We start from the raw sequence: 16,669 nt of genomic DNA, 5'->3' as shown, positions 1-16,669 counted from the left end.
AATCTATAGTATTCCACCTAGGTAGTGTGATTCAGATTGCATTGATCTGTGCGTGTTACATTTTAGTCATCTGATTTTAAAACATTAACCATCTGGAATTATTTTGACCTCTTTCAAGTTACATTACTTTGAACTTCTTAAGTTGCTAGTACAATTTTACAATCAGATAAACAAAATTCTTCAGGAATTGTACAGCAGCAGAGGCAAAATCTATCATCCCAGCCAGTCCATGAGACGAGCTAAATGCGTTTCTGATCTGAAAGAGAAAGACCAGCACCACTCCGCCGCCGACCGCCGTCACCAACACCACTCCTCTTGCTCTGCTCCTGGGAAGGAATCAGCCGGCGACCATGGCAGAGGCCGCAGGTGAAGCAGTACCGGCGCCTCTCCCGGACGAGGTCGTGGTATGGGAGATCCTCGTGCGACTGCCTCCCAAATCCCTCCTCCGCTGCCGTGCCGTGAGCCCCGCCTGGCGCCGCGCCACCTCCACCCGCGACTTCCTCCTCGCTCACCACGCCCGCCAGCCCTCGCTCCCCCTCCTATGTGGCTACGACCTCAGCGGCGCCGGCGACCGCGTTGCCCTAGACCTCATCCCCTTCGACGGTGCCCTCGGCCAGCTCCAGCCCATCGCGCGACTGGGCACCTCCTTCTTCGGTCTGGAGGCCTCCTGCGACGGCCTCCTCGTCCCAGCAACCCAGCAACTCGTCAGCATGCTCGCTTGCCGCACCTTGATGGCTTCGCGCTCTTGGGGATGTACCCTCATAGCCCTTCCCGCGAGTACCGGCTGTTGCTCGGAAAGCCGAGTTATGCACCTGCCAATCAAGATGGATACTACGTCTTCACATTGGGATCCGACCAGCCGCCGAGGCGCACACGGTGCCTCGATGCGGTGGACAGGCTATGTGAAGCCTCTTCTGTTCTCTTCCGTGGTAGCCTGCATTGGCATGTACACAGGGAGGAGAGCGGAAGCATGATAAGGGCATTCGACACCACAACTGAGTTGCTTCGGAAGATGCGTGCTCCGGCTGTTCGTGGCTATGCTGCTCTGTTTGAGATGGATGGAATGCTTTACTTGTCTACCTCTAATTATGCAAACACAATCATCGATGTCTGGGTGATGCAGGACTATGAGAGCGAGGCATGGGCCTCCAGATACCGGGTTGAATTGCCGGTTGCAGAGTTCATCGTGAAATTTGGAAGTTTCCACGGTCAATGGCGTGTCATCCCGTCCTCGGATGGTCATGTGCTCGTGCTGGCCAAATTTGGCGAGTGGCTACTTCAGATTGACATGGATAGGAAGTTGGTTGCCAGTTTCCGTCGCCCATTACAGTGTACTAATCAGCTTAGCCTCAAACAATCTCTTGTTCAGCATGCCTTCTTTCCGACACTTGAGGGTTATGTTGTGAATGGTTCTCCTTTCATCTGAGGATTGTTGAGTGGCATGCTTCTTCTTAGCAGCTTAACTGTCAGTATCCTCATGGTCTGCAACATCAAGAACAAGCTCGCTAGCTTCTTTGTTGATTCATTCATATAGAGTTATTACGGTCAAGAAGTTCTCATTGTTATCTGGTTGCATGAATTCAATGCTTGTAAGGCGGGTGGAAGGGACTACTGTTATGTATTAGTGCTCAAATTACCAAGACATCATGCTGCACATTTAAAATATGTCCTAACTAAGCTGTCTTGTGTCTTTATTTTATTGAATTGAACAATTGACCTTGCTATTTTGATTAGGATATCATATCAACCTAGTTCTCCATGTATTGTATTTGATGCTATGTTTTGTTTGTGTGTGTGCACTCCATCTTCCGTTGTATTACTTATCAATGCAAAGTGGTGCTTATTGGCAGTAGAAAATGCTTGCTTAATTTGTGCCCATTTCTGGATTCATTCCAGCAACTTGGTCTTTGCACATTCCTGTCTTTATGTTATTGAATTGAACAATTGACCTTGCTATTTTAATTAGGATGTCATATCAACCTAGTTCTCCATGTATTTGAAGTAGAAAAAGTTTACTTAACTTGTGCCCATTTCTGGATTCATTCCAGCTACTTCTTCTTCTCAATGGTAGTCTGTGGAAATGATGTACTAATGACTCTTGCAATTTATTCATTGTTGGGGTTCTGGGCGCTACTGCAGAGACACACTTTGTAGCACAACTGCTATTAAGAACTTAGGTTGTGCCTCGCATAAAACAATTTGGCACATGGTTTGTAGTTGCTGTTTCTAGATCGTTCGGTAGAATCAGATGCTTTTATATTTTTACCTGTAGGTGTTGCACTTTTAGATTTACTGTATTCTGTTAAGAGTGTGTTGATCGGATCATACTTTGAAACATAGTATCTTAGAATTGGACTAAATTTGGAGAGCTTAGAATGCCCTTGTAATGCACCAGTAAGGAGAGCACAGTAATTGGAAGGTAGACCAGTGGGAGAGTATTTGAACAACATGTACATCTCGGCCACCAGTTCTCACCGTACCTGTATAAATTCTTCTAAACCTCGAACTGCAGCATAAGTATCTGTTTGTTCTTTGGGGTTGAGTTGTCAAGTTGTAGGTTACTATTCAGCAGCAGTTTAATATTTTGTTTAGCAGCAGTTTAGCTTTGCAGGATGGATCTGCGGGGCCAGGAGGACCAGGTTCGGGAGGTCCTGCAGGAGGGTGGGGTCTGGTTCCACCTGGTGGCCCTGGGTTTCTCGTTAGCTGTGGTTCTTGGGGGCCTGGGTTTGGTGGCTTCTTCGGATCCTGGTAAGTTGACTCCTTTCTCAGCCAACTGATGGAAATTTTATGTTTGCATTGTGCCATTAAGTCATCAATTTATTCTGTGTATCATTTCTTGTCCTTTCTAAAAATCATTCGTCTGTGTACAACATCAGTCAATTTCACTTGGTAGATGACTAGTAGTTCAGGGGTCAAGTGTTAAAAGAAATCAGCGCTATCTCAAAATTCAGTTCCAAGCAATGACGCATAAACTAGTCTTTTTTTTATCAAATGAAGCATAAACTAGTCTTTTTTTTATCAAATGAAGCATAAACTAGTCATTTAGTTGTGTAGCTCTGAAACCCTCTTTTGTTTTAGACTCTGAATAAAATGGTTCTTCTGCAGCTTCTACCTCCTCTGCTGCTGCTGTCTTTTCCAATATTGTTGTGGCCCATTCTTCACCAGGCCCAGGTGGCGTGTTGCCTACTTTCTGATTGTTTTCCCAGCTGCTGGTGGTATCCACAACGACTAATAATGCACTGGGTTATAGTTCCTACTTAATTACTTGCTGAAGAACTCACTTTTCTGAAGATATTTTATCCTAGGAGTTTCTCTTGTTTTTTTAGATAGTACTTTTGAGATTGCTCACCTCATGTGCCATGTGGTTGGGAGTTTCTCTTGCTACCATGTATACACTACTGAAAACATTTTCTGACTCTCTCTAATTTTGTACATCGTTCCTGCATTTCACAGATCAACCAACTCCAGGGTAAAACTCTTATCGTTTCACTTTAGCTGCCAAACATTTTATGGCACTAATGCTTCATGTGACATTCGATCTTACCATAAGCTATGGTATTAGAGCTTGTACTGGTAAGGAGAAGAGGTCTCTCTTTTTCCGGTTCAGGTTCCAGATTATGTTCGACTTCAAACACTGTCACTGCCAGCCATTTTCATTTTCTAAGGAGTACCATTGGGTTGGAACTTGGAAGCAGATTGTTTCAAGCAGGAATCGTGTTTTTTTTGGAAACTGACTCTGTACCTCCTGCGCTGCTGACTTGCTCACAAGCCGTAGTGACAAACATTGGCTGAAGAACCCACCTAGCTGGAGATATTGCATAGTGGTAGTGTCCCTTGCTACTGAAACCATGGTCTTAGTATCTCTCTCTTGGATACCATTGGTTTTAGACCTGGTGCTAGTGTTGTTTCAGGGACTCAATGCATTTACCAGGGTAAATAAACGATAGGAAACTGCAGTAAAAGATATCTCCTGTTCGTCGATCGAACTGGGCGCCGAGCAGGCATCAGGCAATCCTTGAGCAACCGCACGCCTTTGTGGCTTAGTGAGCAGGGATGAAGGTTCTGAAGGAAAATTCGAGATGTTTACCAAATTGTACACGAAAAGTTGCATATGTAATTCTGTTCTGTATAGTAGGATTTGTTATGTGTATAAGAAAATGTGTGTACGTCTTGTACTACATAATTTGAGCTAGCTTAGGTGTGCCTTGGTTTAGCCCACCATAGACCAAGTTCATGTGGACTCTAAGCCAAGAAATAAAGAACGGAAATGGTCTCCTTATCATGAAAACCTTGCCTGCCAAGGAAGCTTACTTCTGGGCCGAGTCTCCTGTCAGCGATATCTGACTGTCACTATCACCAAGACTCCAAGAGTAAGAAAATTCAAAGCATCTGCCACGCAACACACTGCATGGACTAACAACACCTTCAGCCGGAAGTTTGGATCCTGCTCTCCAGCCCTATAAAAGAGGTCGCCATGAGCCTCTGCTTTTGCCAACAGAAACACAGACACGCACAAACGGAGAATAGTACTCCCCAAGAACAGCTGAGGTTCCCATAAGCTCTGAAGAACAGAGTCATAGAGAGCACGGAGAGAAAGGAACAAGGCAGAAACGATAGTGCAGAAGTAACCTAGCAGGGCAGGCATGGGATTCTGCTGTGGGCCTTCGGATGTCAAGGTGCTCCCCAAGAACACCGCCTCCTCGTATGTTAATTGTTCGGGCGATGGTGGCGAGAAAAGGAAGCAACCGGAGGTAAAGAGGAGGCAGGAGGGTATGAAGGAGGAGAAGAAGAAGAGGAGCAACCTTGACCGGGCTGCGCTGACCACACCCCATTTCCCCTTTCATTCTCGTCCCGGTCTCATGTAATAGCTGAGGAGCCTGAGGAGAATGGTACTAGATACAGTGTTGTAGGATTCTCCTTCTTGTGGTCCGTGTTAGGAATTGTTGGTTCTGTTGAAGTTTTGAGATATGTACGGTCACTATTATATTGTTCCATTCATTCATTGGCTTGGTTGCACTTGATGACGATCAAACTGAAGGTTATGCTGATTTGTTGCACTTGTTCATTGGGGCAGTGGATAGTTCTCGTCAAGTAATTAAGTATGTGCATTGAGATTCTTGGGTCCAGCTGATCCGCTTGGATTCAACCTCCATCAACCAAAAAGGTGAGGGAAGAATCATATGGTCAGAACTGAATTCTCCCACGCAGTTTCAGTCAGTCCAGGGAGAGATGATTGCCAGGCCTTCATTGTAATCCATACGGACAAATCGTTTTCCGTAGAGAACAGACAAAACAAACTCCCAGCTCGCAAAAAAACTGACGGCTGTGGAGCTCATCAAGATGGTTGCCTCCTTCAACCTGTTCAAAAATGCATGACACCTACCCATAATGTAGTCACACCCTAAAAATAGTCGCACGTCCTCCCCAAAAAAATCACTTTAGAGCTTGGACTACAGGTAGCCCTTTATTTCAAAGTTTTTAAAAAATCTAAACAAAAATCCCAGATGCAGATATTGATGTAATGTTCAACCATGCGAAATCTGGACCCTGAAATACCTTTCATTATAGGATTAATAAAAAAGATAAAAATCTGACATCTAAAGTCAGATTTTATCTTTTTTGTGCAGCCAAAAATACTGGGGTATTTCGATAAGATTTCAAAACATTGGTAGAGTACATTATTTCCTACATCTAAATTTTTTTCTCTGATTTTTTTAAAATTTCAAAGCGCAGTTTTTGAACTGTTCAAAAAATAAGCTACATGTAGCCTGAGACCCAACGTTCGCACTCCACATCCTCCCTTATTCTCCTCCTCTTTCTCATCTAAACGAGAGGCTGTGTTGCTGCCGTGCCTGGCACCGTCGCTGGCCCTCATGGAGTTCTGCCTCGAGGCCACGTGCTGCGGAAGAAGCCGTTGGGCGCCATCCTGCAGGCCACAATTTCAGGTGGAGCAAGGTGAGTTCCAAGTGGATCACTACGAGCAAGGATATTTCTTCTGAAGCAAATCGTTCAGTTCAACAATGCAAAGAACATGAACGTGAAGGTGTGCTGCATTTTCTTATCAATCCAGGTACATATAGGGATAATCCCATGAACATGAGAAGTTTGATGGCCCCAGTTATTGCGGTCAACGGTTAAGATGAAAACAAGTTAAATGTTTAGTACTACTTCCACTGATCTTGGAAATGTTTTCGAGAAAAGCCTATCAAACTGCAGAACTGATGTGCATGATATTGAAGTTTGAAAAGGCTATTATTTTCCCATTTTGAAGAAGTATCATAGATGGCAAACGGACAGTGTACGTATATGGTTATCATATTAAACTGGTAAATCAAACTGCTTACGAGTCAGGCAACCTAGAGATCATGATTTTACCATAATAGACACAAAATATGCTAGCAAAAGTTCAGAGAATGGTAAAATCATGCATATTGTACTAGCACTAGTTGTTTTTATCCACTCTTCAAAAATGGTACTCCCTCCAACCCATATTACTTCTTGCAGATTTAGTACAGCTTTGTACTAAATCCGCAACAATTAAAATGGGCCGGAGGGAATACAGACTTTGGAGTGGATTTGTTCTCACGCATGAAAATACCCTGGGTTAATTCTATCTGTATTTGGCACAATTACTTCTATATTATATTCAGTTGCAGTGTCAAACGTACATATCCTCTAGAGACAAGAGAGGACTCCATTTAACTTGCAGCACAGTGAAGTCAGCATGCCACAGTCAAGTTGCCAATCAAGTCTTTACACGCTACAAATCACCAACTACTTTGTTGCTAAAGACAGGGGTTAGTCTCTAGTATGATTATATAACCATTCATCTTCTCTGTGGAAAAAAACATCAGTCTTTACTCTTTTCTTTTCTTGCGCCCGTTGACATTGAATTAGTAATTTTCTTATCTTTGGCATTTACATGTGGCAAATGTTGTACAGTGGTATTTTGAAGCTGATTGACATGAAAATATCTTGGATTTACTTCCTATAAGAGTTTCTGAACTCATCAAAGGTATCATCTTAGGTGCAAATAAGCTGCCATTTTCCTCATGTTTTCCAAGTAATTTTTCTCATTTGAAATTTCACAGCCTTGAGAGAAGTAGAAGAAAAGAGAAGACATTAGTCCACTAGCTTATTATAAAGTAAAATGGAGTACAGTTGTTGCACTATGTAAAGCATAGCAAACATGAAAGAGCACACAGAGGGTGTTGCTAGATGATTTATAAGTTACAAACCTTGCTAGTGAAGAAAGTTCTCCATAATCTTCATTCACGTCCATTAGTTTTCCGAGAGTGAAAACTGCAAACAGTATTCAAATGAGAAATCTTAGGCTATAAAATTGGTTTATAAAATCAAGAACATGCCTAGAATGTTTATGAGCAAAATAATGCAAGTAATAGCAAACACTCATTTGTCTTGGATAGCACTATCAAACTAATGATAATGAAGTAGCCAACATTTCAAACAAAATAAGCATGCTGAACAGTGTTAGTCAATCTCAATCAGGCAAAGAAGACTCAGGTCCAGATCTTAGCAATACTATCATGGAACATGTTAAGATGAGCCATTTCTTCAAGCCTAGCAGAGTTATTGCAAAGAACAACCAGCAGTCCAGCACAGAGAAAAAATATTTTCTACCTATCATTTTCTGATGCCACTGGATATAACCAAATAAAAATACAAACTGCAGATAAGTAAAATGCCTTAACAATGGGATTCGGGCGTATTTTAGGTGACAGTTTAATGAACAGAATATTGCTCTTTTATTATATGTGGGAAATGAAGGTGTATGGGAACCAGCAAGCTATATGGTTATAATTTATACAAGATCTTGTGAATGTAATTAAATCTGGATTTTCTGGAGCTAGCAGAAGTTGTTTCTTGATTAACTAACACTAGTATTAAGTATCAACATGCAAGCCATGCCCTCGTCATAAAATTAATGAGTAAAAATACTAACACTACAATGTACACTGACTATATCCTTTCATGGCTAACTGTTCAGTTTTCCTGCAGTAGTAGTAGTCTGCAGATGCATGGTTACAACTTACTAGTATTTGAAATATGTTTCTGCCGAGACTTCAAATGAAATTGAAAAAGCCAATCAAAATGAAACAGGCATACCGTAATACTAAAATACATACAATAATCCTAGGGAAGTTGCAGATATTAGCTAATCGAGAAAAAAACATACTTACTATAGAAGTACTAATACGAATCTTCTTCAGATTCATCGTTGTCTTCATAATATCTGACAGTATTGCACAATGAAAGGCAGTCAACAAGAGTGTGTGGCTGCACCGCCAAGCCATCCAGGTTGCAGATGGCAGCAGGTGAGATAGTTTTATCTGCGAGATGGTAAGCCTCGATCTCGGTCCTCTCCTCGACGTCAAAGCTCGGGTAGATAGTGTCGCCGCTAATGGAGCCAGAGGGAAAACCCTCGATGGGCACCGAGAGAGAGCAATACATGCCCATGAACAATGCACATCCTCCGCCGAGGCTATTGGCAGGGAATAGGGTCTTGGTGCCCAAATCAACCCGATACACGTCATAGCCCCTCTTGTATCCAGTCAAGCGCTTGCGGTGAACCAGCATCAACTCCCCACCATTGTCCACGAGGTGCGCGCTACCGTCTAAGGAAATCCACATATGCCGCTTGGCAGCTAACACCAGCCGCGGTGGATCCATCTCTAGCACCATGACACCATCCAGGGTAATGCAGTAGAAGCGGCCAGCAAACATCACGGGTGCCGTTCTCAGCAGGTCATTGAACTTGAGCAACGTCCATGACTGATCGCTGGGCTTGGCCACGCCTAGCATGCGGAGGGTGTAGAAGCAGAGCACGACTGTTGAATCATCGTCAGCAATGCCCGAGCCATACGCTGTGAAGTCGGTGTCGAAATGGTCATTATGAGCCGAAAGCCAGTGGTGGTACATTCTGGGCAGCATTGTGGTGAGCGGCGGGAGCTCTACGAGCTGTCCGGTCAGTGGGTTGAGCAGGCGGACGTTCTTGCGGGCGTGGAGCAGGAGGAGCAGGCCCTCGGCGGTGGGGGCGAGCAGCTCGTGGTCACGGAGCTCCGGGATGTCCACCTGGACGCACTCGCCGGTGGAGGAGTTGAGGAAGCGATGGCGGTGGCAGTTGCAGTTGAGAGCGGCGACCGGTTCCCGCAGCATGACCCACCGCCGGGGATGGAACCGGCGGTCGAGGACGCCGTACGCGCCAGGTTCCGCGGAGCACCGCCGCCACGAACGGCACACGGCGCGGAAGCGGATGTATCCGGCGACGTCGTAGGCGAGGACGCGGTCGGCGATGAGCCCCGCCGGCCCGTCACCGAGATCCAACCAATTCCTCTTCACGGCACGAATGGAGCAGGGAGCCATGGAGCGAGCTGACCCGCTGAGAAAGAGACGTCGTCGTACAGGTGCCTTGGACCTCTGGCGTTCACCGGCCGGGAGGAGCGTTGATGGGACCCTCCGGCGGCGGCGGCGGCACGTTCTCCTCCTCGGTGGAACTGGAACTGGGAGTGATAGATGGAAGGGAACGATCAGTTGTTGGGCTTCAAGCTGTTTGAGCCCACAGTAACTGGCCCAGTTTGGCCTTCTTGTCTTTTTTATTTTATTTTCAATCGATGTGCTTTTCTCCAACCTATTACTAGTTGAAAACAAAAATAAAAAAATTCTGGCTGGTCTTGTTTTTGTTTGATTTTTTTTTGTTGAAGATGAAGCCATAATTAAATTCAGAATTGAATTATTTAACAAGTGATCATAATTGTATATCTTGTTTTTTTTTACTTCCACGCAATTGTCAACAATTTAATAGGCACCGCATTATATATTGGGCACCAAATGAAATACGCAACTGGTTTGATTCTGGTAAAATTGTTTTTAAAATATTATGGATTTCTCTCCAAAAAGGAGAAAAAGGTATCAGCAGGTAAATTTGCTGTCGAATGCGTTGATTTTATGCTACTAACTCTACGTAAATAAAAAAGGGGCGGAATATAGTTTAGATTTCTTTTTCTTTTACGAAAATGTGGTTGAAAGTCCGGCCTCTGCATAGGAAGTTCGTATATATTGTTTTTTCTTGTAAAATCAACTCCTAAACTTGAAGGAAGTTTTATTCTGGATGCCAAATTTGGTCCTTGGCATGCAGAAGCAAAAAAAGCATGTTGTGATAAGCTATTTGAACAAAAGCATTTTAAATTGGAACTGGATCCAACTAGTATAGTTAGTTAGCAAACAAGATTTATACTACTCTCCGGACATAAGAACCAACTAGGAATTCATCAGTTAGCTTGCTTGGTAAGATACGCAATAACAGATGATTTTGGTTCCAAATCAAATACAGCAAACCCAGCTGTTTTGAATTCAGAAAACAAAAGCTAACAAGGACCCTTCAAGCTGCTTAGAATTGAAAGATTCAGGGATGATGATCGATCTCAGTACATCAGTATCAGATCGTCTAGGAGCAGAGCATAGACAAATATTACGAGCACAATTTGGGTTCGCGTTCAGAAAAGGCGCTGAAATAAAACACAGCAAAGCTAGCAGTTCAGAATTAAGTAACACCACGACACTTGACATGCAGAAACAAAGAAGCACACCCTCGGTTGTGAGATAAGCAATTTGAACAAAAGCATTGTAGTGAGCAAACAAGTTTTTTTAGAAAGAAGTCCAAATAGCCCCCATAAGTTTGAGGATCCGGACGCTAACCCCCCCTAACTTTAAACTGGAGCAAATTACCCCCCTAACTACACAAAACCGGGCAAATTACCCCCCCAGACGCTAATTGGCTGTTTTGACTCTGGTTTTGGACACGTCGGACACTGGTTTTGGTCCACGTCGGATACTGGTCGAGCCGAACCAGGTCGAGGCGAACTCCCCTTCCAGACGCGCGCCTGGTCAAGCGATTGAATCGATCAGCACCTGATCGGCACCTTCACGCAGCCCTGCCCCGCGCAAAGATTGCGGAACTGCCATCGCGAAGCGCCGCCGCCGCGCGAGGTGGACGGCAAGGAGGTGAAGTCTGCGCCCAGCACGTTCGTCCGCCCTATCCTCTGTAGGCTGCATCTCTAACTCTGGCTGGTTTCGACAGCAGCTGCGCTTGGACGGCGGCGACGGTAACTTCTCGACGACGGCGACGGGGACGATCGGCGGCATGATCTGCTGATTACAGTGTGGCACCAAGGACAAGCAGGTATTCACTTCCCCAATCCTGTGGCACAAATGTTTCAGCATGCCAAACCATTGCATTAGGCGGGCACTTCTGGTTTGTGATTCGGTTTTTATTCTGTATACACGTATGGTTACAGCTTGTGTCTCCTAAACATAGGCAGGCCATACATCTTCACCAATTTTAATGGAGGATATGTAGTTCCCTAACGTGGAGATGAGATGAACAGCTAACTGAACTTTAATCTCTGTATAAACTTTGCATCTCTGAACCTGGTTGTCTTCGTCAGGAAAATCAAGGTCTAGCGAATCCGGTCCAGCAAGGAGAGTAAAGGTCCACCGGCCCACTCAGCCTTCTCCTACTTGTCGCAGAACAAAACCTCCGCCGCCGCTCCTCAACTCGCCGGCATAGTAGTAATACTGTCAGTAGATGTGCAAATTCATTAGAAGTGATATGTTGACAGTAAAAGTGAGTGTTTTTGAAGTGACAAAATTTGATCTTTTTGTAGGATGGGGACGCTTTCTGTTCGATTCCATTATCGTGGGAGAATGGAACATGATGGGAAGGAGTGGCAATACATAGGGGGAAGGACAGGCTGTTCAACCGTGCCCGTTTCAGGCCTGTCACTACGAGAGTTGAAGAGGCATTTGAGCGATCATATGAAAATTACAGTTGAAGAGTTGGAGAAGGTCAATCTATCTTGGAGGCTAATTGAGAAGAAGAAAAATTTGAAATTCATGTGCAGTATTGATGACAACACATCTGTCAACAGTATGGCTCGATATGTGATAAGAGAAGCAGATGGTTTTGTTGAAATATTTGCAAAAATGCCTGAGAAATCCATGTTTGATAGCTGTGACATATATTCACACCAAAAGGTGACAACATTACATTGCTTGTCCGATTACAGAGTACAACTTTGGTTCATTTACAAAAGAAAGATGAGCATTGCTACTAACTACACTACTGGTGGTCATCTGCTAATCTACTCCAACCATCTCCAAAAGCTGATCATTGGATAGTACCAACTGCACATAGCTACCAACTGCAGTACTCCTACTCACTCCAACCATCACCAAAAGCTGATCACTGGAAACTACTTTTCCTTGCCATTTACTTGTCCTTGCATCCAGGCAGTTGCTCTTGGACTACTGGAGACCATGCCTTCGGTACCCCAAGCATTGCAGCTGGGTACTCCAACGATTTCAGCAACAGCTGAGCCACTTCCACCTTTCAAAGGAACTTCACTCCCACCCAGCCACTCCAGCCACCTCGGTTCCCCTGCGCCTGGACTCCACACCGAAGGCATATCAAAAAGTTAAAAAAAAAACAGAACATCAGACTATGCAAAATATTGGTGTTGTGCAACTTGTATGGTGACATCGTGGAGATAAAACAGTAACTATGCCAAAAACAATAAGCACAACACCTAAAGAAACTGGCAGACTATTCAGAGAATTATAAACATCCCAACAAGTCACGAGGCTTCCTGGGAGGCTATGGTAAAGCAACATGAATTACCATGCTGCATACAACGATGTGCTATTGGCTAATATTTGTAGCCGGCATGTTCTTTTTCCAGAATTTGGGCTGATAACAGTTTCACGGATCAATGTTTATGTACGAAGATTTGGTTGCAAAAACTATACAGGCACTGCATTATTTCAACACGACACTGAATCTAGAACTGCATTCATCACTAATGAAGGCTTTAGTATTTGCAGGGCATAAATCTTTTAACCATTATGTATGGAGTATTCATTCAATTTGGCAACTTAGGAAGGAATAAAAGAGCAGGAAAGTGTGCCCCTACCTAAGTAAGAATTTAAGATTATGGAGTATGAATTCGCAACTGTGCATTTGTACTACTTATATATTTAAATGTCTAACACAATTCAGCACTGAATTTCCGATGAATCACTGGTTACATTTCAGCAGGTTACTCGCTATCATGAGGAGAAGAAAAGAAGGGGGGACAACTTACAGGCCCATCCCAGCGGCGAGCCAGTTGTCGAGGAACATGAGGAGCCGGATTTGGGGACGAGGGAGGGCGCTCGCGGCCGGACTTGGGGATGAGGTGGAGGACGGCGGCGGGATTTGGGGACGAGGGAGGGCGCTCGCGGCCAGACTTGGGGATGAGGTGGAGGACGGCGGCGGGATTTGAGGAGGAGGGAGGGCGCTCGCGGCCGGACTTGGGGATGAGGTGGAGGACGGCGGCGGGATTTGGGGACGAGGTCGACGACGGCGACGGGATTTGGGGACGAGGTGGAGGACGGTTTGGGGACGAACTCGACCAGGCGCGCGTCTGGAAGGGGAGTTCGCCTCGACCTGGTTCGGCTCGACCAGTATCCGACGTGGACCAAAACCAGTGTCCGACGTGTCCAAAACCAGAGTCAAAACAGCCAATTAGCGTCTGGGGGTAATTTGCCCGGTTTTGTGTAGTTAGGGGGGTAATTTGCTCCAGTTTAAAGTTAGGGGGGGTTAGCGTCCGGATCCTCAAACTTATGGGGGCTATTTGGACTTCTTTCGTTTTTTTACACGTATATTACTGAAACAACTAGAAATTTATTCATGTGATGATGCGTCATTGCGTCAACTCTGCTCAGTACATTGGATAAGCTAGCTTCAAGTTCTAACGACACTTCAAGCTGCTGAGAATTGCACAACCAACTAAGATATTCAGGGAGGTTGATCGATCTCAGTACATTCAGTATTAGATCGTCCAGAGCAGAGCAACTGATCAAGCTATAGTTTGGTAAAGACAATATTACGAGCACAATTTTGGTTCAAGTTCAGAAAGGCACTGAAATCAAACACAGCAAGCAAAACTAGCTGTTCAGAATTCAGAAAACAAGTAACACCACGAGACTTTTAGACGCAGCTGACAACTGAACAAAAGGACCGTGGATCTAATCGAAGATGGCCAGCTTCTGGTACTCGTCGCCGGCGATGGCCTCCTTCATGATGGCCTCCGGGCTCACCACGCCGTCGTTCTGCAGGAAGATCTTGAGGAAGTTCTTGGAGAAGCCACTCACCATGGCGCATCCCGGCTGGGTGGACGTGACCGGCGTTGACTTGGAGTCGCTCAGGTTCCAGAAGACGACCTGCGGCACGACGTCGCCGTAGCCGGCGTCGGTGAACTTGCGGCAGATGACCTTGTAGTCAGTGTCCCACGAGCCGGAGCCGTAGGCCTCGCCGTTGTAGTAGCCCCTCCCGGACGCCTGGTCGAACTCCATGTCGCTGTAGACGAACACGGTCCTGATCATCTTCTCCGGCGCCAGTTGGGCCTCAGTCGCCGTGCGGAGGATCTGGTCGAACACCCCCTGGAAGTTGGTGCTCCCGTGCCACTCGAGCTTCTCGACGAACTTGAACTTCTGGCGGAGGGTCGTGCCCTTGATCACGTGGATGGAGGGCCTCGAGTGGAAGGTGATCACCTTGCCCGCCCAGGGCTCGTCGCTGAGCTCCGAGGTGAGCACGCCCAGCGCGATGCACACCTCCATCGGAGTGCCCGCCATGCTCCCGGACACGTCGCAGACCGAGATGCAGTTGCGCAGCGACCCCTTGGCGCGGAGGTCGTCCACCATGCGGCGCCACTGCAGCTCCGAGACCTGGTCGTCCTCGCCGCGGTAGGCGGGCGCGGCGATCTCGTGCGGCAGCAGCGCGCCCGCCGAGATCTTGGCCTTGCCGGACTCCACGTCCTCCAGGTACTTGGCGAAGCGCTCCTCGTCGTGCTTCTCGAAGAGGGACTTGTAGCGCCTCATGGCGACCGAGGCGACGCGGGTGTAGGGGAGCTCGTCCCACTTGCCGGCGCTCATGTACACCTCGGGGAGCTCCAGGACCTTGCGCAGCGGCACGAGCACCTCGCGGCGGAGGCGGTAGAGGGCGCGGTAGGTGTAGTGCTCCTCGCTCAGGTCCTCCGCGAGCTCGGAGTCGGAGCCGCGCGGGAAGAGGCGGCGGGCGATGGCCTCGCAGAGCAGCGTGGTGCGGTCGAAGGACTTGCCCGGCGTGGGGCACCACTTGGCGGCGAGCCCGATCTTCCGCTTCTTCTTGTTGCCCAGCTGCTCCACGTCGGAGGCGAGGAGGTCGGCGAAGAACTCCGAGACGGCGTCGAACAGGAAGCGGTAGGCGCGGTCGCCGTAGTACGTCTCCAGCGACTGCACGGCGAGCTTGGCCACCTTCCGGGTCTTCTTCGACATGACCCTCGGCGGCTTCCTCTTAGGAGTCGCCGCCTTCTTCTGATCCACCTCCATCGCGTCTGGCTCCGCGGCAGGGAGGGTCTCGACCTCCATCGTAGTAACATGCTTGGTGGACTTGGACTTGGAGAGCGCGGCGGAGAGGTAGTCGCCGAAGGTGGCCTTGGCCGTCGGCACAGGAGTCGCAGCCACCACCTCGCGGGCGCGCTTCCTGCCAGCGAGCCTGGCGCGGAGGCCCTCCCTCTTCTTCCCGAACTCCTTCTCCTTCCTGCGGGCCTTGTCGGCGGCGGCGGCCTCCTTGGCGGCCTTGCGCACGTCGGGGCCGTGGATGAGGCGGAAGAGCAGCTCGGGGAAGTCCTTGAGGTACCCGAACTCGGCGAGCGCGGCGACGTTGCAGGCGAGCGTCCTGGGGTGCTCGGCGTGCATCCAGAGCGCGGCGGCGTAGAAGCCCTCCTTGTCGGACTTGCCGGTGCCGCGGACGCCGCGGAGGTTGCAGGCGAGCTTGAGGGCGGTGAGCGGGTCGTGCGCCCAGGCGACGGCGAGCAGCTCGCGCACGCGCTCGGGCGGCGTGCTGGGGACCACCTGGAAGAAGAAGTCCAGGCAGGGGTTGCCGGAGCCAGAGTACGTGGCGGAGCAGTTCGCCGTGAGCGCCCGCTGCGGCTTGAGCGCGGCCTTCATCGCCGCGGCGGAGGGCGCGTTGAAGGCGGCGTCGAGGAGGTCGAGGAACGGGTGCGACGCCGGGGCGGCGTCGGCGGCGGCGGCGGCCGACGACGGGCGCGCGCCGCGGATCACGGGAGGGCCGAGGAGGAGGCGCGCCGCGGCGGAGGATTCCGTGTCCATCGCCATGGCTGCCGCTGCGCTAGGGTTTTGGGTTTGGAAATCGAGGTGGGGATTTGGTTTCGGCTGGATGGGATTCGATCTGATTTGGAGAGGCTCGCGTGGTTCGTACGCTCGGTTATATTGGTTGGGAGGAAGGAGGAGCTGCGGCGTGGCGTGCGTTCATCGCGACCCTTGTTTGAACCGACATGGCAGATCGACGGCACAGATTCGTTTTCTTCTTCTCGTGTGGGCCTCCGATGATCTTTTTTTTGAACCGACATTGCTTCTTTCACATTAGTTTTTCTTAATTATTACTACTTCCATTGAAACGTTGCTTAATTGATTGACGTGTTTAATTCTCTCTAGTCGATTACATTCGAGTCGCCTTTAGTCAAAATTAACCGAAGTGATGAATCTCAGCATGAAAACAATAGAAGCAGAGATCTTCTGTCAAACAAGTTTCGTTACAATTACTCTGTTG

General features: G+C 47.7%; 1 protein-coding gene, 1 long non-coding RNA gene and 1 pseudogene across 2 annotated transcripts; 1 reads left to right on the top strand and 2 right to left on the bottom strand.

Moving 5' to 3' along the window:
- The first annotated feature begins 350 nt into the window (after positions 1 to 350).
- LOC124662096 lies at positions 351 to 1,426 on the top strand (annotated as a pseudogene).
- A 10,784-nt stretch (positions 1,427 to 12,210) lies between these two features.
- LOC124663660 lies at positions 12,211 to 12,477 on the bottom strand. Its single transcript, XR_006990416.1, has 3 exons — positions 12,448 to 12,477; positions 12,390 to 12,391; positions 12,211 to 12,318 (listed from the first exon to the last, which is right to left on the bottom strand). It is a non-coding gene; the product is annotated as an uncharacterized LOC124663660 (long non-coding RNA).
- A 1,608-nt stretch (positions 12,478 to 14,085) lies between these two features.
- On the bottom strand, positions 14,086 to 16,215 carry LOC124662095. The gene is made up of 2 exons (XM_047199986.1): positions 15,681 to 16,215; positions 14,086 to 15,638 (listed from the first exon to the last, which is right to left on the bottom strand). The coding sequence occupies exons 1-2, from the start codon at positions 16,213 to 16,215 to the stop codon at positions 14,086 to 14,088; spliced, it is 2,088 nt and encodes a 695-aa protein (XP_047055942.1).
- Positions 16,216 to 16,669: the final 454 nt, after the last annotated feature.

Source organism: Lolium rigidum, chromosome 6, assembly GCF_022539505.1.
Source record: "Lolium rigidum isolate FL_2022 chromosome 6, APGP_CSIRO_Lrig_0.1, whole genome shotgun sequence".
NCBI lineage: Eukaryota > Viridiplantae > Streptophyta > Magnoliopsida > Poales > Poaceae > Lolium > Lolium rigidum.
The sequence above is the reverse complement of the archived record's forward strand: the minus strand, read 5'-3'. Positions and strand labels throughout refer to the sequence as shown.